The sequence below is a fragment of the Schistosoma mansoni genome, chromosome 2 (assembly GCF_000237925.1).
Source record: "Schistosoma mansoni strain Puerto Rico chromosome 2, complete genome".
Lineage (NCBI taxonomy): Eukaryota > Metazoa > Platyhelminthes > Trematoda > Strigeidida > Schistosomatidae > Schistosoma > Schistosoma mansoni.
Window position 1 is genome coordinate 30,106,605 of NC_031496.1, and position 23,034 is coordinate 30,129,638.

The following is a 23,034-nucleotide window of genomic DNA, read 5'->3' on the forward strand; positions in this document are numbered from 1 at the left end:
GAGCTCCTCCCTGAAAAGGGAGAATATTATGAATCGATGTCCAAACAGAGAGAAAGTCCTCCTTAATTTGAAGTGGTTTGTTAATCGTTTTATAAAATCATTTGAATCCAAATTGATACAAGCAATCTCATATGCTTCAAACAGTTGTGTCCAAAGCCCTTCTGGGTCTTCAAATGTTTCATCACCAACTTTGTCAGCGTCCAAAGTGAGTATTAAAAATGAAAATGTTTCTAGTGATTTACCTTTTATTCGACGTTTACTTGATCAACAAATAAAGTGTGGAAATAAACGTTTAAAAAATGAAAGTTCTTATTCTTCTCGGGATATAAGTGTTCAAAATACCGATCAAAAACAAACATATCATTCACCTTTGATGAAAATTCGTTCCTTAACTAACTCACCACTGTTCCGTCGACTGTCTTTCACACTCAACAATAATAAACGCCAGTCTTTATTGTCTCAAGATGAAAAAAATGATTGGATAAAAAATCATTCTGACTTTGATGAACCATGTGAGTTCGTAAGACGTAAACCCAAAGTACCTGATGTAACCATTACTAGAAAATGTTATTCAAATGCTCAGAGTCCTTCTTGTACACCATTTGAACAAAATGTTAGCAACACATATAGAGGACCTTTATTCCGACTTGCTGAATTAACTACTGAATCACAAAGGTTTTCAATTCTATCGGGTTTCGCACAACAACTATGCATTATATATGAATATCAGCTTGGTATGTTGAGAAACTTACCTTCAATACATGCTGCGGCGGATTATGTGGCTGATGTAGTAATAAGAGCTATTAAATTAAAGAAGATTTCAGGGATAAATTCACGAACTTTAACTCCATTGATTCTGTTTGACGGTGAATGTCGACCAAATACTTATAATAAAACTGTAAAAACTCTTCCCTTAACTGTTACTGGAGAACAAATGTCATGGAAACTGGGTGAAATATGGACACTTCCTGGATTAAGGCATAACGAAGTTGGCGGTGAAAACTGTCACAATCTTAGTATAGTAACACATTTCCTTTCTACAGTTACTCCAAGTGGAGATTACAGTAGATCTGATATATATGGTTACAGAAATTTGATTTTACTGACTAATGAGAAAAATACTGAAACAATAAATAATTCCAACTGTTATATCTATGACACTAATTTTCCATCAGTGGCAGAATCTTTTTCATTAAAATCTGATGTTTATCATAGTGATAAAATGAATTCATATTTTACTATTTCTTCTTTTGATTATGCTACCATATCAAGTAGTAGAATTAAACCTGGAAATATTCCTGATCCGCCGTCATCAGATGATTCACTTACTGAGGAAAATCCTCAGAGCACTAAACGAAATGATGACACCAAGAGTTCATCTCAAAGTAGTCCAGAAAATAAAATCAAAGAATCATCGAGACGAAATCATTCATCAAGTAGTGTAGTAATGCTACGACAACATTTACATCGTGCCTATCGACCTGTATTTTTTCTTATTTATAATCGTCCTAGTGTTATTGAACACTTAACAGAATGTGATTCATTTGCATCATTTTGTAAACGTCAAGCTTTAAGTCCTGTAATGTTTTTAAATCAACCAACAACACTTTTCGATAAAAAACCATATCCATGTATTTATCAAAATTTTGATTTATTTAAAGTATCTGTTGCAGGATATTTATCACCGAATGAATGTGATATTTCAAAAGATTCAACATATTTAAATAATAACAATACTACTAGTAGTAGTAATAATAATTTGAATAATAAAAATGATACTTTATCATCACATGTCATACAACACCAACAACAACAACAAATCAAAGAAGGATATAATTATGGTAAAAGCCTAATGCATTTTCCTTATTTCCCTTCACATCGAAGTGTAGCAGCGTATGATAATCCTGGATTTGCCCGGTAACTGAATAGATAAATAAATAACCCCCATATTACAAAATAAATGTAGAAAAAGCTATTCCATGTATGCAATTAATCGTTTGTTTGTGTTTTTTGTATAAAATAACTAGTTCATTCTTCTTATTATTATTTTGTATCATAATGGTTCTGTATAATAAAAACATAGTAACCAATGGAAATATTGTTACTTAGGAAGAGAATAATGAATATATATTATAACCATTATTTGCTAATTGAATTCTTTATGATGTTTTAAACGAACTGAATGAATAGAGTAAATATATTACTATTTAAAGTGATTAACAAAAAAGTTTTCATAGTTGAAATCATGAGTCAATTGAAGCTAGACCACCATGGAAAACTTGGAAGCACTAGATGGCCGGTTTCACATACATTCGATTGTGTTATCGATACGGATCCTTATCAGTCTACTTACTTTGTACAAACATGGGAATTGAATGGTATTTCTGTGTCGCGCCAGAGCACTTAACCGATAGACCACTGAGCCGGCGTGTCAATGTCTAACTTCAACCAATCTACGAAACGGCCATCCAGTGCTTCCAGGTTTTTCCATGGTGGTCTAGCTTCAATTGACTCATGATTTCAATTATAAAAATACTGAAATCTCCACGAAACCCCTTCTGATCTATAACAAAAAACTGTATAGGGAATATGTTTATATCAGTAAATTTAGTGATGTAATCAATACTTACAACTAGGAGTCATCTAGTGTTTTTAATCTATCAATATTTTCAAGAATTTACTAGGGATTCTTATTTCATCTTAGTCATTTATCTTTAAATTATTAGTCAAAAACATCAGTTTCACTTCGAAATGTTTCATTTTTCTAATGGGTAAAGTTAAACAAATGATTGTTTATACGAAGAATGGTTCATTTTTGAATTGAATAGAAGAAGGTGGACAATGATAACCAATAAGCTATCTAGAAGTTGATTACTTTTGAATTTATGATAATCAAAGTGATTAAATCTATCATCACTTTTCAGTGTATATTTAACAATTAGATAAATGGGCATTATATTATAGAGTAATATCCTATCCTATCCTACATGCCATTTTATCCTCAATCATTTACAGAATGAGCTAAATGTACATACGTTATTTCATTTAATTGTATGATCATATAACTGAGATGTAACTTATTTGAGTTGGTAAAGTATCAAATTGTTAAAACGAAAACATCATTTTCACTGTATCATATTTCTAAAATGATTCTAGAAATAAGTGAATCTATGATAAACAATAACTCCGTCTGTAGCTCTTCTAGAGTTCCTGCCGGTCCCAAGCCCGGGTAAAGGAGGAGGGTTGGGCATGGGGTTAGCGACCCCATCCCGTAGAAAAACTAACTCGCTAAATAACGCTAATCATTGGATCTTCTTCTAGTTAGATGAATATTAAAATAATTAATAAAACATTAAACTGTATAAGGTTATTCACTTAGTATTGTTTGTTTGAATCTTCCCATTGATTCTTAGGACTGAAACTGATCAGTCTCTTATTGGCATAGGTGAATACGCGCGTCCTGGATTCCACTGCTAGCCACTATTCATCTTTGCTTATAATGTACAAGGTTATCTTAAAACTTTTAAGTATATATATATATATAATCTGAAAAATTTCGGTTTTCATTACGACACACTTCAAAAGTTATAATTATTATTATTAATAGCTTTATTCAATATTATATTTTTGGTACAATATCGAATTCTCAGCACAAAGTATTTCAACAAGTTTCCGTTCCGTACTTGTGGGTCGATCCCGATGATAAATATTGACTGATCACCAGTTACATGTTAGCAGTTCAATAAACTGACATCGAAATAATGTACATTCTTTTTGCTGCATATTGCCAGCAACCACGATATCTGTGATTAGGCCTTTTGTAACTTGTACAACGAAAGGTTGTACACTTTTCTGAGACTCACCTGAATAGGTTATGTGATTAATAGCCATAATGATGTATTAAAACAAAGAAAATTAGATAAGTTGTTGAAATATCTAGATGACAGGAACAGGTAGCCCAGATGTTCAAGCAGGCCGCCATAATTAGAGTTTGGTGTAACAAAATAGTATCTATACTAAACAAATAATTATAAACTTATAATCAATGATTATTATAGTCTTTTGAAAAGTGAATTTTGTTTTATAAATGCATGATATCCTGACAAGAATTATAAATGGTAACTTTTGAGAACGGTATCGAATTGATATACCTTGTTATTTATTTCATAATTTTATACAGTACCGAAAACCTACTGAGATAGTCTGGTTTAAGTAAGAGATCCTCTTTTCAATTCTAATTATATTTTTTCATTTCCCTGTATTTACTGGAGCATGTACATCGAGGAAACATTTGCTATGGATACCAGTTGTGTAATAAATCCAATTACAGGACTATAAATAATCAATAGATTGATTCAAGACTTATTAAAACATTCCAAACAAGCACTTGTGATTCCTTAAATCAGTACTAAAGTACGTTTGTCAAGATGCGTCTTCATCACTTCTACAACTTCTCTAGTGATCTGATAATACTCTCTGATAACTCTGAATAAATACATTGTTGAACTTTATAGACAGTCTTCACATTTTCCAACAACTTTAACTAAATAGAAATAACATCTATATTGTCAATTTTTTATCGCTGAGTTTCCAGTTCCATTATATTTTTGATTTTCATACTTAGTTTCATTATTTCTCTCATTAACCTATAAACATTGATCCCTTGTTGAAATTGTTATCCAACACTCGACATAATCTTAGAACTCTCAGAACTTAGTAGACTGATATTATTATCACGGTTTTTTTTATTATTAAGATGATTTTACTATTATTTACTCCTCAGCAATGCTGAGGAGTCCCATAATAGGGTGAAACGACCGTCCAGTGCTTTCAGGTTTTCTCTGATGGTCTAGCTTCAATTGACTCACGCTTTCAACTATGAAAATATTATTTACTTAACTAACATGAAATTGCACATATCCTGTGTGGTTGATTAAGTCACAATTTCTCTCACATAATCTGTTCTCACAAAAAAACTGAAGTTATGGGACTGTGGGAAATAGTTATAAGTGTTTTTCATCAGTAAAATTGAAGTACTTCTTACATGTTTCATATCAGGTTTTGGTTGCACAATATTCTATACACATAAACTAGTGTGTTATACTTTACAAACTTTTATCAAGAAAAGTGATTGAAAAGACTTCAGAAGGGGTTTTGTGGGGAATTTAGTATTTTCATAGTTGAATCTCGCGAGTGCGGGATCATGGATGCGCACTGCTGAGGAGTCCCATAATAGGACGAAACGGCCGTTCAGTGCTTCCAGGTTTTCCATGTTGGTCTAGCTTCAATTGACTCATGATTTCAACTATGAAAAGACTTCAAGCATAATGATTTCAACTAATTATGTTACGATCTATTAATAGAAAAAATGTAACATTGATCTGAATGATTCAACAAAAGGACAAATCATGGATATACTGAAGAAACCTCCAAAAAGGAAAGACTATTGGTGACTGTATAGACAATGATCTGATCGCTCGTGAATGTTATTTGATTTATATGTATGGTTTACTAAAAATTTATAAACAGGATAATCTGCTAAGGTTTAATTTTTTGATCAGTGATATACTTTTTCATAAATTTTCACACTGCCTAGCTTGGAAGCCACAATTTCTTCGTCAGCCATTAGTGTCTACATTTAAACCATCCAACCACTTTCTCGTCAGTTTGCTCAAATTATCATTTCCTTTTCTTTCACTTTGTTGAAGAGTACCAACTAACATGAAACCTAGGTTTAGAGTTTTCTGTTGATGATCCCAAACCACCTGATATATATATATATATATATATATATATATATATATATATATATATCAAAACAATTGTCAACCAACACCAAGATCAAAATTTTCAATACAAATGTCAAGACAGTTCTACTGTATGGGGCGGAAACCTAGAGAACAACGAAGGCCATCGTACAGAAGATATAGCTGTTTATTAACAGTTGTCTACGCAAGATACTTGAAATCCGTTGGCCAGATACTATCAGCAACATTCTACTACGGGAGAGAACAAACCAGATTTCAGTGGATGAAGAAATCAGGAAGAAGCGTTGGAAGTGGATAGAACACACATTGAGGAAATCACCCAACTGCGTCACAAGACAAGCCGTCACATGGAATTCTGAAGGTCAAAGGAAAAGAGGAAGATCAAAGAACACATTACGCCGAGAAATGGAGACAGACATTAGAAGAATGAACAAAAGTTGGACAGAACAAAAGGTGAAGGCCCAGGACAGAGTGGGTTGAAAAATGCTGATCAGCGGCCTATGCTCCATTGGGAGTAACAGGCGTAAGTAAGTAATATATACATTAAAATCATCTTTTTCTGGCTGTTTACACTATTGCTTGTTTTACTTTTCCTCTTTCGTTGATTATAAATGAAAAGAAAACAGCAAACTAAATAGCTTCAGGCATTACTAGATTGATGAAATAAGATCAATTTTGAAAATTTCCATGATTTTCATTATTATGATTATTCCACTTACCTTTCTTTTTCTCATTAAGCATTTAAACTGGATACAAGATTTTGTATCATTGAGGCAACAAAAAAAGTAAACAAAGGGGAAACAAATGTTAGAGATGACAAGGAAAAAAAACAACACAACAACTTGCAAACATCTTTTGTAAATAATAATAATAATGAAAATTGCTTCCGGGACCACAATAATCACTGTCTGAATCGGCTTATATATATATATATATATATATATACATAATGTTTCTGTTCGAATCACCATAGCAACAAAGATGTAGTAACCAGATAAACAAGATAATATAGTACTTACTAGTAACCAATTTTGTTTTATTATTATTGAAAACTGTAATGGTCAGTTATAAATTATTATAGACAAAATTTCTGTAAGTAGAATGATTTTACCAACAACAAAAAACATTGTTGAAAGTATAGTAACTAAGTAAAAAGATAAAAGAATGAAGAAATAAGTAATGATAAATATTAAAATAGATAACAATAATAATCATTTGAAGTAGGATAGAAACAATAATGATGTTAAAAAGGGGGAACAGAAAGAGAGAGAGAGAATGGTTTAGTTTTATATTTATATAATAGTTACACAACTCATCATTTTGTAAGAAGAAGAAGAAGAAAGAGAAGAGAGAAAAAAGGGTTAGACCATTTGAGAATTGATTTTAACTAATTGTCTTCCTTCAACTAAATGAACAAACGATAAAGTAAATGGTAATACTTTATGAAAGTGGTTTGGTTAGAAGATAGAGTTGATAACGATTTATTGGTTTGTATATATATATAAAAGAAGTCATCATGAGTCATTTATTCATTTTGATGAAGGAGTGAAATTTTACAGATAAGAAGGGGAAAACAAAAGCAAAACAGTTATTGATCTTGATAATGAACTAGTAATCGGTTGGAAACTAGAACTTGATAGTTGATGTCTGTTGTCATGAATTGTGTAAAGTTGGAAACTCGGAATAGTGATTTAATAGTTTTGTATTTACGGTAAGATCTGACGATTCTGAGTTCCAATTCCAGTTGAGGTTATGAGTACACTCTGTTGAGGAATTCTGAAATAAGATGAGACAACTATCAGTTGCCTTGTGGTTTTAATTGTTTCAGTAGTTAAGAATGAATGATCTTGACGTGCTTCTTAGCTTACTTGATCTGCTTCTAGGAGTATAATGTTTCGATGTTATGTTCTACCGTCATACGAGTGTGATCCTGACATTTGTGTTTTCTATATATGTGCTCAAACTAGTCAAGTGAGAAAACTAAGAGTAAGTAGGAAGACTATTGAATAACTGAACTGAGAATATGTTGACGACGCATTTATAAACGTACACGCATGTGTTCCAGAATTTTAAGCGACATTTTCTACCAACAGAAAGTGTCTATTTCCTAAAAAGTGATATCGAATCCTGCCGAGTAGTGTGTGAACGTCATTATCTGTCACTTTTCATTTTGCTTATATCTGGTCAGCTGAGTGTATCATTAGTCATATAAATGTTTCAGTGACGAAAGTATTATTTGTCAGAAAGTTCATGGTGGGCGATATGATAGATGATTAGGGTGAAGAAGTTAACAATAAACATATACTGATAACCAGTGAAGATAAATGGAAATTGTATTCTCGAAGTAACAAGAATCGTCCAAAAAATTGCTTAACAGAATTTATGAACAACGATAAAGTTAAGCAAATAAATGTAAATTAAATTGTCCACTTTGAGAAAACCAGTAGAATAGTCCTTATAATTCATCCCACAGTTAGGTTGTCTGAAGTAGCCGTTCAAATTTAAACATGATAAATATCTATACGCATTGTGGTGTGTGCTACTTTTGTTGACATAAATAGTATGTAACGCTAGTCAGGAATAGAATGTCTGGTAGTAGAAGATCGCGAGGATCGAGGAGGAAAGAGTGGGAACAGAAAGTAATTGGTATGGAAATACAGGAGCAATGAAATTTGAGACAGTTAATGAATATTTTCCAAATGAAGTATTCACTGTATGGTTCTCAGATTTTAGTAAGATGTTCTGTAATTTTGGGATAAAATGAATTCGTTTGTCACCACTTTTATTCTCGTTCACTACAACACAGGACAAGTACCAAATTTACAATCTATTTTACCTTATTATCACTTTGTTTGATTCGTAAAATTTGTTACCTTTCACGGTGTAATATGCGATTTATAATGTATAATTGCACTGTAGCTAGTTTTGTATGTTACCATTTTGGGAGCCAACTATTCTTATGGGTAGTGTGTTTTATCCGATATCATTAACACTCAGTAGGATGATTGCATTAATCTGTTCATCTCATGCAATCGATAATCGATATAAATCTACTTACGTTCTAAAAATTCTATTTCGAGAATCAGAATAGTCATAATTGTCCATGCTTCAACAAACTCTTTATCCTGGTGATCATATGCGTAGATTATAGAACCACAATAAAAAAGAAGGAATAAATCTCATAAAGTACGTTAGCTAAAACTTTTCAGCACAAACTGAGTTTCTATAGTAAATTACCCATAATATCTAAATGAATAAAACATCTAGCAACAATTATCAGGTCGAATAAAAGCTTCCAGATGGAGTAACTAACAAGATCACTTCCCCATAAAATAAGGGGTTGATGATTTTATTCAGAACAGTAGTAAAAGCTACTCAATTAGACTGTACAACTCGGAGAGCTCAACAACATCAAAATGTTACTGGATCAGTTACGTATTGTGTTTCATAAGTGAAAATACAACTTGACTTTGATTCAAGTAACAGTACTGTACACTGTTTTCTTTACTTTTTCTACATGGAAATAATGTACAAATAGAATGGAACTTACATTCTGAGGAGAACTCTCTGAATGGTTTCTCACTCTTTCTTAATCTCTTCATCCAAGTACAATAACCATATGTTAATCGAACCATTCTTGACACTTTTTACAATATCATATAAATGAATCAGTTGCTTATTAATGCCATTAGTCCCTTTGATAAATTTCGATAGTGTAATAAGTAGACAAAGATTATCAAAACTATGTGATAGGTTAGCGCAATACATTTCGAACAATCTGATCACACATACACTTGTTAAGAGCATTTATATATAAAAATAAAAGGACAACTGGACTAGGAATAAGGGAAGGGTAAGAGGAGACAAGGACAATAATAATAATGTGAAAACAATTTGACACTTAATCACTCTGGATAATAAGCTAATATTACCAGAGTAGTCACAAATGATTGATCACTGGGTGGTGATCAATGTAATGCGTGTCAAGTCCTTCTTAGTGCTGATCAAATGCTGTCGATAAAGTTGCACTGTAGCCACTTGTCTAGGTGGCTTGACACTGCGTTCACTATGTTGAGATGAGATGGTGGTTGGAGGTGGTCAACAGGACTTGACACGCATGACATCGATCACCACTCAGTGATCAATCAATTGTGATTACATCTCAGTCCTACAGGAGGTCGGTCGCGGCCCGGACAGCTCAATGGAAACGTCTCTGACTGTGAAGCTGAGTGACACGGGATCGAATCCGTCGGGGAGCACCAGTTAACTCAAGATTACAGGTTCACCATGCTGACGAGTGCCAAGTAGCACGAAACCCGGGTTAAGGGTGTAGTATCGGTTGTTATGTTAAGCCCATGTACTTTATTCTAGCTTCTGGCCAAGCTAAATCACCGATACATTATGAGTCATCTTTTGATCTTGTTAATCATTTGCTTATTAACCTTGAGTACTTTTTATATGAGCGTATATGTGTGCACACTTCGTATCTTATTCATCATATGTCTGTCACTCATTTTTGTCCGACTATAAATGTTGATTAACGCTTGCTTAAATCGAGTTGGCTTCCCAGCCATCTCCACTGCATGTCATTTCCGCCTCGTTCACTTCCTTCGCTTATTTGCCTGTTCACTCGCTCGTTATTATTCGCTCAGGTGTTGTTAACTTTCTGACCAGAGTTATTCGACAATAAACTGTAGTTGCTGCTATCCTTTGTCTTCTGATTTTACGCGCTGTTAAGATTAGAATTATATCGGTTATCGAAACGAACGATTAACGAATCGCGGCACTACAAGGGTTTCTTGTTGACCACCTCCAACCGCTATCATATTACCAGGGTAGATTTAAGGTGAGAACAAACTGTTTTTGAATACAAAAAGGGGGTTTGAATTTTTGGCTAAGGCTTCAATAAACCTTAGTATATGCGTTTTTTACACTTTTATACAACACCACAAAAGCCGAGTTAAGATCAATCATATGGCCTGTTTCGATGATATGTTTGGCAATAGAGGATGATGGATATTTATCCTCTACTCTTATCGGGTAATTTGATTCTATTTGTTTCTGCAAACATTTTGGTGCATGTTCGCACACCCTAATTTTCAGATCACAATTGCTCCTTCCTATGTATGTGTGACCACACACATTTAAATTGGTAAACACAGTGGGATGTGATACAATCGTTTTCATGTCTTTTATGTTTTGAATGAAGCATGAACCTCGTTCTTACTTTGATAATGACCTTCGTTGCACAATACGCTTTGTTGATGACTGATTTAAGCCTTTGCTTCAATAAAAAGTTATTTGGATCACCTGTAAGTGGTAAAGTGATGTAAACAGGCTTTTTTTCCACATACGTCTGATAATCTTTGTCTTCTCATTACAATATCGAAAGTTGCTTATTAGCTTTAAAACAGATAAGTTATTTCGTGATATAAACAGATTATCAGAAGGGGTTTTGTGGATATTTAGTATTTTCATAGTTAAAAGCGTGAGTCAATTGAAGCTAGATCACCATGGAAAATCTGGAAGCACTGGATGGTCGTTTCGTCCTATATTGGGGCTCCTGAGCAGTGCGCATCCACGATCCCGCACTCGCGAGATTCAAACCCAGTACCTACCAGTCTCGAGTTAGAGCACTTAACCGATAGACCACTAAGCCGGCTGGCATCCAAAGATGTTAATGTCTAACTTCAACCAATCCACGAAGTTTGAGCAACCGTTCACCAATTGATAGTTAATCAAACAGTATAGAAATTCTGTAGAAATCGTTCGTCAAAGTATTACTTAAGTACACAACTATTAGAAACTAGAGGGTAGTAGGAATGGAAACATTTATCCCCTGATCTCTGTTTTACATTGATTGCATTTACTAATTGAAAGAAATCATTTTGTAAAGTGATTATTTATGTAGATTAAGAAACGATAATGAGTGTTTAACTGATTGATACACAATGGTTTAGAAAGAGAATTTATGTTATTTTTTTAGGAAAATAAATAATTTAATCATATTAAAAAGGGTTTTTCCTAATTAGTAACAAAGATCAATTCATAATGATTAGATTATAATCAGAAGAGGTTTTATGGAGATTTCAGTATTTTCATAGTTGAAATCATTAGTCAATTGAAGCTAGACCAACATGGAAAACCTGGAAGCACTGGACGGCCGTTTTTTTCTATTATGGGACTCCTCAGCAGTGCGCATCCACGATCCCATCTCGAGAGATTCGTACCCAGGACCCACCAGTCGCGTGGCTGCTCAAAATTCGTGGATTGGTTGAAGTTAGACATTAACACCGTTGGATGCCGAGTCAGTGGTCTATCGGTCAAGTGCTCTGGTGCGAGACTGATAGGTCCTTGGTTCGAATCTCGTGAGGCGAGATCGTGGATACGCACTGCTGAGTGGTCACATAATAGGACGAAACGGCCGTCCAGTACTTCCAGGTTTTCCATGGTGATCTAGCTTCAATTGACTCATGATTTCAACTATGAAGATTAGATTATATTTGGTAAACTATTGGTAAAGTCAATAATCCTCAAAAAATGAACTGAAACATTTAGTTAAAATTAGTTTTCATGATAAAGATTTGATACTGGTAAGACCACCCAAACATTTTATGATATTAGTTACATAATGCGAAAATTACTTATTTATCATTATAATATTTAGTGAAACAGATAAACATTGGTACAAGGAGGGACCAAATAGATATGCGTCAAATAAGTCATTGCATTTATATGACGGCCTAGGATACAGTCCGGATGCCCGAACTGAAGCGGATGGGCCACACCCTGAGTCTTCGACCTAAAGGTCTAATCCACAAGGCAGTGCAGCAACGCTAGGAGATGCAGTGTCATGGTAACCGGTGACCAACAATAAGTTCATATAACATATGTTCCACCAGGATCTTGAAGCCCATATGCACCATTGGTTTTGAATCAGGGTTTTTCAACTCCCTTATGTTGACCCTGTCAAAGCGCCGAACATTCGCTGTTCATCTTCTTAATTTCGTGAACAACCTCCCCACTACAGGAAGTCCGTCAGTAGGACTTCCCTGACATTGGTTGTATTCACGTGACCATGTGAGAGTATTTCGAGAGAGTGAGAGTCAACTCTCCCCACTCTGGACCCTACTAGGGCATTTGCGGCGCTCATAATAGCCACCATTTTAAAATCATTATATTATATAGACAATATTGAGATAATAAAACAATTATATCCTACCGAATTCCTTTATAGTAAAAATTATTACTGTGATTGATGTTACATTTAAGATAAAATACACTTACATTGTTGTTAGGAAAGGTTCAAACTATCTCGTTTTTGGTTTTCATTTTGAAAATCAATACAGGGATGTGGATATATCTAACTGACGAGTCCTGCATTCCAATGCTAGCCACAACTTTATATTAACCTCAAACTAGATTTATTTTTATTGAACAATAACAAACTAAAGGTGAATTTTGGTGGTGAATCTTGATAGTCATCAGTTCAATGTAATGCATCTAATATTTTGTTTAAGTCAAAATGTAATCTATCAAAAGACTGATATCTGTTGATGTTGCGAGGAATCTTTGCTAATATTTGATTGCAGAGCTTTACAAATGTTGAGGTAATTGTTCTACATTTATATATTTCAGTAAAAGTGTATTAAGCTTAAGTTCACTTGGTATTGTTTGTTTGAATCTTCCCATTGATGTTTAGGACTGCAATAAGAGACTGATCAATTGCAGTCCTAAAGATCAGTGGGCAGATTCAAACAAACAATACCAAGTAAATACAAACTTCACCCTATTGCACAAGCAAGTGGTTATCAGGACTCAGTAGCAAAGTGGATAACGCAATTATGTTTGAAGCGAAAGATACTGAGTTCGAGTCCCGGAGTGAATATCAACTCTGAGATGCAGGTGCATCCAGCTAACGAGTTCCAAATAGGAAGAAACGCGCCTCCTGGATTCCACTGCTAGCCACTGTCTATTTTTGCTTATAATTAAGCTTAAGGTTAAAATAAATAAAGCCTGGAGTTGAAACAATTATAGTTCATGAACTGAATGTAGTTGAAAATATGCCACATCAGCTATTGAGTTAAAGTTCTCAAGATACTATACTTATTGATCAAAGTTGAAGGTTCTCAAGAAAATAACGTGAATCAGAAGTGATATGAATTTCCCAAGAAAGGTTCGAATACCGTCTTCATCAATCAGTGATCTTAGTCTTGATAAATCAGGTAACATTATGTTACTATTTAGAAATCATTCACATTTTAAATTCCAATAAGCAAAGATGGATAGTGGCTAGCAGTGGAATACAGGACGCGCTCCATTTCGTCCTATTCGAGACTCGTCAGCTGGATGTACCTGCATCTCAGATTTGATGTTCACTCTGTGAATCGAACCCAGTACTATTCGCTTTAAACACCACTGTGTTATCCATTTCGATACTGAGTCCTGATAGCCACTTGCTTGTGCAATGTAGTGAAGTTGAAATTCATTTAGTATTGTTTGTTTGTATCTTCCCATCGATGTTTAGGACAATACTAAGTACAGTACTAAGTAAATCTAATGACTTTTATTTTATATTTTGTTTTCTTCAAATCATTTAAACCATTTCTATGATTCACATTGTTCGATTATTTTGGAAATGACCAAAGGTATCATCATTTACTCTGGTTAATAATCCCACTCTATTGTAAATAAACAAACGCCGTCAAAAATGAATTATTACTATATTGTAAGACAATTGTTTCCATGAAGAACATATACAGAATAAGTTGGGAACTTCATAGTATTGACGTAAAGTTTACATATATAAACAGCTGTTGAATGAAGTATTTTATGTCAGGTGATAAAAGTAGATGATGATAAGAGTGAAGTAGAAGATGCTATATGTATAAGAATGAAGGGTTATTCATAAAATCCACCTTTTTTAACAATAAGACGAGAAAGAAGATTGTTTTATTTCATTTCAGTGCTCTAAATGGATCATACTCAGAGTAGTATATAAAAGTCTTGAATTTGGTTCCTGTTAAAGTTGTATGTGTGGAAAAGTTCAGGATAGTAGCTCTTCGTAAACTTTTAAAATGCACCAACTGATATTGTTACATCTTGTGGCCGATTGGATGCCTAGTTAATGTATAACTTGATGAGGCCGCCAATCAGAGAGCAGCGAATTATCGTTTGGAACAGTGACACATGAAAACCGTACGAGCAGCCCAGAGTACTTATCGATCCTGCCTTCTGCCTAGCCCAGCCAATTAATTCCAGAACACCGATAACATCCTCTGCAATATGAATCATTATTCTCAAACATACTGGGTTTATATACCAAACAAACAGACCACATCGTAACATAAAATAGAAAATAACGTTTGTACAAGATTTAGTCAAATAAGGCTGTGAATAGGGGGAACAGTAATCAATAGACTGGGGATAACTAAAGAAAGGTAAATCGTATAATAATAGTCCATAGGTCAAAATAAAGCTTATAATAAGAACACGAATATGAATAGCTTAGTTACTCAACAACTATACAATAGGAAATATACATATCATATTGGTCCATAGATAGTTCTCAAAGTTACCATTCATAAATCTCCACGGGATACAACAGATATCAGTTTACAATGCAAAGTATGAAATTTAGATACTAGTTAGCAATGGAATGTTCATCATGAATTTGACTATATATACCAACATACTAGTTTTCATATTCACAATATGACTCGAACATAGTACCTTACTATTCAAACATTAACATTATTTACACTAAGCTACTAAGTCCAGGTAGCCACCAGTTCGTGTAACAGGTATAAACTTTAGGGACTATAATCGATTATAGATCACAAGGGTTTTGTGAAGAATTTAGTATTTTCATAGTTGAAATCATGAGTCAATTGAAGCTAGATCACCATGGAAAATCTGGAAGCACTGGATGGTCGTTTCGTCCTATTATGGGACTCCTGAGCAGTGCGCATCCACGATCCCGCACTCGCGAGATTCAAACCCAGTACCTACCAGTCTCGCACCAGAGCACTTAACCGACAGACTACTGAACTGGCATCCAACGGTGTTAATGTCTAACTTCAACCAATCCACGCGCTTCCAGGTTTTCCATGGTGGTCTAGCTTCAATTGACTCATGATTTCATCTATGAAAATGTAACCGATTAGTCTTTTGTGGCATATGTAAGTTTAAACTAATTATCTATAATACATAAAAACGATTAATCTACGTTCTCGTTTTTTCCATTTGTTTTTATTAAAACAAAGAAACATTCCACTTGGATTTTATATTTCTAAATGGACTTTTAAATATATCATAAATTATTTGATTTAGTCTCAAAATAAAGAGAACAAAAAAAGGAAAAAAAGAAACTAAACTAGTGACAATAATAAAATTTCTATAACCATGCTATTTTAAGCATCTTTCTCTAATATATTACAAAATATTTATCAAAAAGAGGGTTTTTTCTGGAGATTGTAGTAATTTATTTATTGAATTCATTAATCGGTTTAAGCTAGACTAACATTGCTAATGAGTCTCATACTACAACGAAGCAGCCGTCCAGTGCTTCCAGGTATTCCATGATTACTTACTTACTTACACCTGTTACCCCTCGTGATTTGCCAATCCTCGCCTTTACATCTGCATCCGATCCTCCTTGTTTATCAATGATGCTTCTCAGTTACGTGAATGTTTCCACCTCTTCCAGAGTTTCTCCATCAAGTGTGATTGGTTTTGTTAGTGTTCTCTGTGTTGTATTTGAGAATCTTACTTTTTCCTTTATGTATGTTGAGGTCTATTGATGTAGAGGCTGCTGCTACATTTTTTGTCTTCGTCTGTATTTGTTCATGTGTATGAGATAGGATGACTAGGTCATCTGCGAAGTAAAAATCATCTAATTGATTCTGAGATGTTCATTGTATTCCGTGTTTACCCTCGCTAAAATAACGCTAACCAAAAAAAATATTTCATGATGGACTAGCTTTAATCGACTCATGAATTCAACTATGAGGTTTTTTCTTCTGATATGATGCATAGGATGTCTTTGTGTTTAAACATTATGACATTTTCAATTTGTATTAACCCTAAATGTAACCAGTTTATTTTACTGATTATTTTCAACAACAGCAACAACAACAACAACAACAAAAGAAACACCCCAAAAGATGGTGACATACAGTCTGTAGGAATAATTGTATTTTAAAAAAATAACTTGAATGTAAGAATAGTGTAAAAAGAAATGTGTATCGTATTTTGTGCACATAACAAGAAAAAAACTGCAAACAAACATTATTTTTAGAGAAAGGGGGGGGAGAGAAAAAAAAAACAGTGATGTGAAAAAGAAGAACCAGATGTAAAATGACATAAGTATATTTCATTGTAATGATTTATGAATTAGTGAATATGTAAAGTGAACAATAAATGGAATGATGTACAGCCATACTTCATTCATTCATTCATTTAAACACATGAATATTGGTACAAAGGGAGCACCAGATATATATGCGCCGCACAAATCTCATTTGATTTGTGTGTCATACTAAATATAGTCTAACTAATTAGACAAAATATTCACTTTTAGGTGACATTTTTAGTCAGTGATAAACACCCCCAGAAAAGTATAATACAAAGTGTAAATAAGTGATAGCGATTTCCTTATTAGTCTTCTTACCAGTCTTCCTCAGAAGATTGTCAACATTATCCAGAACGCATACGATGGACTACAGTGCAAAGTGGTGCATGGAGGACAGCTGACAGATGCATTTCCAGTAAGGACCGTAGTCAGACAAGGCTGTCTACTTTCCCCATTCCTCTTTCTTCTGGTGATTGACTGAATTATGGAGACTTCGACATCTAAGGGGAAGCACGGAATACAATGGACATGTCTGAATCAATTAGACGATTTTTACTTCGCAGATGACCTAGTCATCCTATCTCATACACATGAACAAATATAGACAAAAACAACAAATGTAGCAGCAGCCTCTACATCAATAGACCTCAACATACATAAAGGAAAAAGTAAGATTCTCAAATACAACACAGAGAACACTAACAAAACCAATCACACTTGATGGAGAAACTGTGGAAGAGGTGGAAACATTCACGTAACTGAGAAGCATCATTGATAAACAAGGAGGATCGGATGCAGATGTAAAGGCGAGAATTGGCAAATCAAGGAGAGCATTTCTACAACTGGAGAACATATGGAACTCAAAACAACTGTCAACTTACTTCAAAGTGAGAATCGTCAATACGAACGTCAAGGCAGTCAGTTCTAATGTACGGAGCTGAGACGTGGAGAACTACTACATCCATCGTGAAGAAGGTACGAGTATTTATAAACAGTTGTTTATTCAAAATACTCAACATTTACTGGCTGGATACGATCAGCAACAGCCTTTTGTGGGAGACGACAAACCAGGTTCCATCTGAACAGGAAATTAGAAAAAGACGTTGAAAGTGGATAGTACATACATAACGGAAATCACCAAACTGTATCACGAGGCCATCCCTAACTTGGACTGCAAAGGGAAGCAGGAAAGAAGAAGGCCAAAGAACACGTTAAGTTGGGAAATAGAAGCAGATATGAAAAGGAAGAATGTTAACTGGAAAGAACTGGAAAGGATTGGAGAGTGGATGGAGAGTGATAGTGTGCGGCCTATGCTAGGCGTAAGTAAGTAAGTACATTAATTCATCTGTGGACAACAGTAGATGTTCTATTGTTTAATCTTTAGTGTTAACGAATTTTTTTTCAATTAAGTTCGCTCTAGAAGTTAAAGTGTAAATGATTGTTCATTGCAGTTCGTTGTATTTTAATCTAGAATGATAAACGACAGTTAGAACGATGTCATTCAACTAAGATTTATATCCAATTGATGCATGTCATCTATACAAACTCTAAGAGATTATAAACGCAAAATCATGTGATAAAAAGTTTGACAATCATTTTAATGCAAATAGCTTTCTCTTCAATGAATCTTCCCATTGAAGCTTGGGAATGAAACTGGTCAGGAATCTATAATTATCTTGTTTGTGGTATGAACATAGTAAGAGTACATTGCCAAATAACGACTTACAACCCAGTTGATTTGATTAATTGTTATTCATTCGGTGTTTTGTAACCGCTGAGCTACGGCCTGGTGTGTACCTATATGTGTATACTACTGAGTTTGTAGGCCTCGGTGGATGTAATGTATACTTGTTTCCACGCACATCTATCCCTAAGAGTTCAGTAGAGAGTATATGTCTTCTACGTGTACATATATATATATATATATATATATATATATATATATATATATATATATCGCATACATACTGAGAGTACCACGTCCCATACTAATGTATTCATTAAGGCTGTAAGCACTTTGAAATTGTTACAAATTTTCCGAATGTGGTAGGAACGTTTAGACTGTTAAAGTGTCCGTCTGCATTATATAAACCAAAGTCCCTACCTACACACAGAATATAACAAGGTTAACAGTCGCATCCGTTTTCTTTGCTTTCTACAGTAATTCAATCTTGCACTCAGTAGAAAAGTTTTATACAATTTTCGTAAACTCTAATGGCTTCTGCTACGTAGTTTGGTGGGATTAAATAACTAAGAGGCAAAGTATATCACTTTTCATGTTTTTGTAGAGACCTTTGACATTAAGCTCTTTCAACCTAACTTTGGCATACTGAAAAATTTGTTGGAAACCTATCAATGCCATGGTAAGAGAGTTGTTATATTATTTTAACTCATATCAAGTACATTATCTCTTCGATATGGTTTATAACTTAAAGTAAAAAAAAATCTTACTGACGTTCACTCAAGATCTTAAACAGGTCCCCTGATTATGATTTATTTGTTAACAGTTTATTTTTATTCATAGTCTCTTTATTATTATTTATACTTTTAACTCCTTCTCCCCTTTTTATGATTTCATCTTTAACATACAAATCCTAATCAATTTTAGTTATTAAGTAAAATATATTGTGGGACTCCTCAGTAGTGCGCATCCACGATCCCACCTCGCGAGATTCCAAACCAAAGAACTACGAGTCTGGCGCGCGAGCGCTTAACAACTAGACCACTGAGCAGTCATCCAACTGTGTTAATGTCTAACTTCAACCAATCCATGAAATTGAGCAACCATTCAACATCATCTTTAGTAAAATGATATCTCACAACAGACCAGGTTGGACTCCACTGGTCACTACTTCTCACTTGATCTCCAGGAAATATCTCTTGAAGTCAGTCACTAGTGAGCATATGATTATTATCAGAAGGTGGTTTTGTGGAGATTTTAGTAATTTTATATAGTTGAAATGATAAGTCAATTGAAGCTAGACTACCATGATAAACCTGAAAGCACTGAACAGTCATTTCGTCCTATTATGGGACTCCTCAGTAGTGCGCATCCACGATCCTATCTCGCGAGATTCGAACTCAGGATTATTGTATGTAGTACAAATCGTTGATAATAATTTCACTCACGTCAATGTAAACCGTTTGTAACTGATCAGAAGTATTAAAATATGATGATTTTATATTATTCTACAAATTCCGTTTGTTTCGTTTTATTTAAATTTACAGTTATCGACTACTGATTAGTCGTTAATAATATGGTTATCTAGTCTTCATCAATCGAATTGTCATGTGTACTAAATAGTCTATGCAATTCGACATTTTATTACATCATTTAAGGACGTTACAATAGGGTTCTAATTCAACTTGATGTTATGTTAATAATTTAATTATCTGTTTTTATTCAGTGATTCATTCATTTCGATTCAATACTTTTAAACTTTAACCAAAGTTTGTGCTGATCATGTCGTTCAGAAGGACGATGAAAGATCCACATTCAAACCATCCAGCTCAGAGAACAAAACTCCATCAAAATCATTCACTTGAGCTACAAATCTTCTTCACTTTTAAAGTCTTCAAGAAATCATCAACACATGATTGAAGCTTCACCTATCAACTCATTCAAAAGAAGGTTGCATCAACTGAGTGACCATCATGACCAGGACTAACATAAGCTATCTAACCTCCTATTCTTTCCAAACTAAACCTGAAAAAAAGACAAAATAAAATAACAGTAATCTTTCTCTTTCTTTCTTTTTTGTTTCATTTTTAACATGTCAGATTTTAATCAAATTTAATAATAATTAATTTGTCAATTAAAGCATGAAACAATATGGAGGAGGGTGTGTGTTTTATTATTTTTGTTTATAAATATTTTATCGTTGAATAATCACACGGAAACAACAACAACAGCAACAACAAACGACAACAGCGGTAGCAACAGCAACAACAACAACGGCAACAGCAACAGCGTAAACAACACACAAAACAATACCATATAATATAAATTGAAGATAAAATAGTATGGTAGTAACAAATTGCCTACGTTTTAATTGATTATTTTTATCATTTATGATTTTCTTTCTCATTTTTTTTCTTTCATTTTGTTTTTCTTTTTTCAACTGATATTTACATTAGTTTCCTTTTTATTAAATTGAATGTTTACATTAAAAATCTATTCATTATTATGAATCTGTTAAAAATTATTATTTTAAGAAGGGGTTTTATGGAGATTTGAGTAATTTTATAGTTGTAATCATGAGTTCATTGAAGCTAGACCGCCATGAAAAACCTGGAAGCATTGGACGGCCTAGTGGTTAAGTGCTCGCTCGCGAGACTGATAGGTCCTGGGTTCGAATCTCGCGAGGTAGGATCGTGGATGCACACTACTGAGGAGTCCCATAATAGGACGAAATGACTGGTCAGTGCTTTCAGGTTTATCATGGTAGTCTAGCTTCAATTGACTTATCATTTCAACTATATAAAATTACTAAAATCTCCACAAAACCACCTTCTGATAATAATCATTTGCTCACTAGTGACTGACTTCAAGAGATATTTCCTGGAGATCAAGTGAGAAGTAGTGACCAGTGGAGTCCAACCTGGTCTGTTGTGAGATATCAACTTACTAAAGATGATGTTGAATGGTTGCTCAATTTCATGGATTGGTTGAAGTTAGACATTAACACCGTTTGATGCCGACTCAGTGTTTTAGTGTTTAAGCGTTCACGCGCGAGACTGATATATCCTGGTTTGGAATCTCGCGAGGTGGGATCGTGGATGCGCACTACTGAGGAGTCCCACAATAGGACGAAACAGCCGTCGAGTGCTTCTAGGTGTTCCATGGTGGTCTAGCTTCATTTGACTAATTATTTCAACTACTATTCCAAGATTAAATCAAATAATTACAATTATTGGATAATATCAGAAAATTAACGAAAAATATGTTTTTTTCTCTTGGTTTTTTGTAATAATTGGATGTATATGAATGGATGAAAAGCACTTTTGAGGGGGCGAAATGGCTGTCTAGTGCTTCTAGGTATTTAATAGTGATCTAACACTGGTCGATTCATGATCTTAATCAAAAACAATACTTTCTTTATCTCCACAATTCCATACTGATAATTCATATTATTTATTTGTATAGGTTAAAAGTAATATTTCAGTTTTATGACTCAGAATCACCACACAAATCCATTATGTTTTGATCTTAGTCATACTGGTAGATATGGATTCATTGACTGAGGCTATCATTGTGATTATCGTAACTAATGGCAGAAAATGATGTATGACATGGTTTAGAATCTGTTCCAATGAACTACATGTATCCACTACCTCTTCTCTTAGGTTTTGTGTCTTAAAATTATTACTTACTTGTTTATCCCATAGATTATTTTCTACTTTCATAGATATTATTACTGCTTCAATTGCTTATATACTTGCCTTGATCATTTCACTTCACCAGTCTGACTTGCTGTGACAACCAATGTACATATCTATCAGATTGTACACTGTCTACGACTGTTTAAATCGTAGGACCGTACTTAAGTTTTTCATTGAGATCATGGATCGACCGGTGTTAGACCACCACTGAAAACCTGGAAACACTGGATGGCCGTTTCGTCCTAGTATGGGACACCTCAGCGATGCGCTTCATCTAGACACATATAGCAATTGTTATAAAAAAAACCGAGAAGTGGTAGTGCTTAATGATTCAACATTATGTTAAGGAAATTGTTTAAATACTTACGAATATTCATATAAAATATCGCATAGATTGCTGAGAAATAAAGTATTTTTATTGAAACCCGATTAAAGTATTATGTAAATTATTTTTTTAGTGGTACTTTTGATAACAATGACACATTCATATTGAAGTGGTTGAAAATGCTGTCTCAATGATTCTTAGTCATG

The 23,034-nt window shown here is 34.0% G+C and overlaps 1 protein-coding gene across 1 annotated transcript; it reads left to right on the forward strand.

Moving 5' to 3' along the window:
• Positions 1 to 28: 28 nt before the first annotated feature.
• Smp_133580 (hypothetical protein) lies at positions 29 to 4,551 on the forward strand (the record flags this gene model as incomplete). Its single annotated transcript, XM_018796344.1, has 2 exons — positions 29 to 1,579; positions 4,513 to 4,551. 2 exons carry the CDS (start codon positions 29 to 31, stop codon positions 4,549 to 4,551), a joined length of 1,590 nt encoding a protein of 529 aa, XP_018650566.1.
• Between the last annotated feature and the right edge of the window lie 18,483 nt (positions 4,552 to 23,034).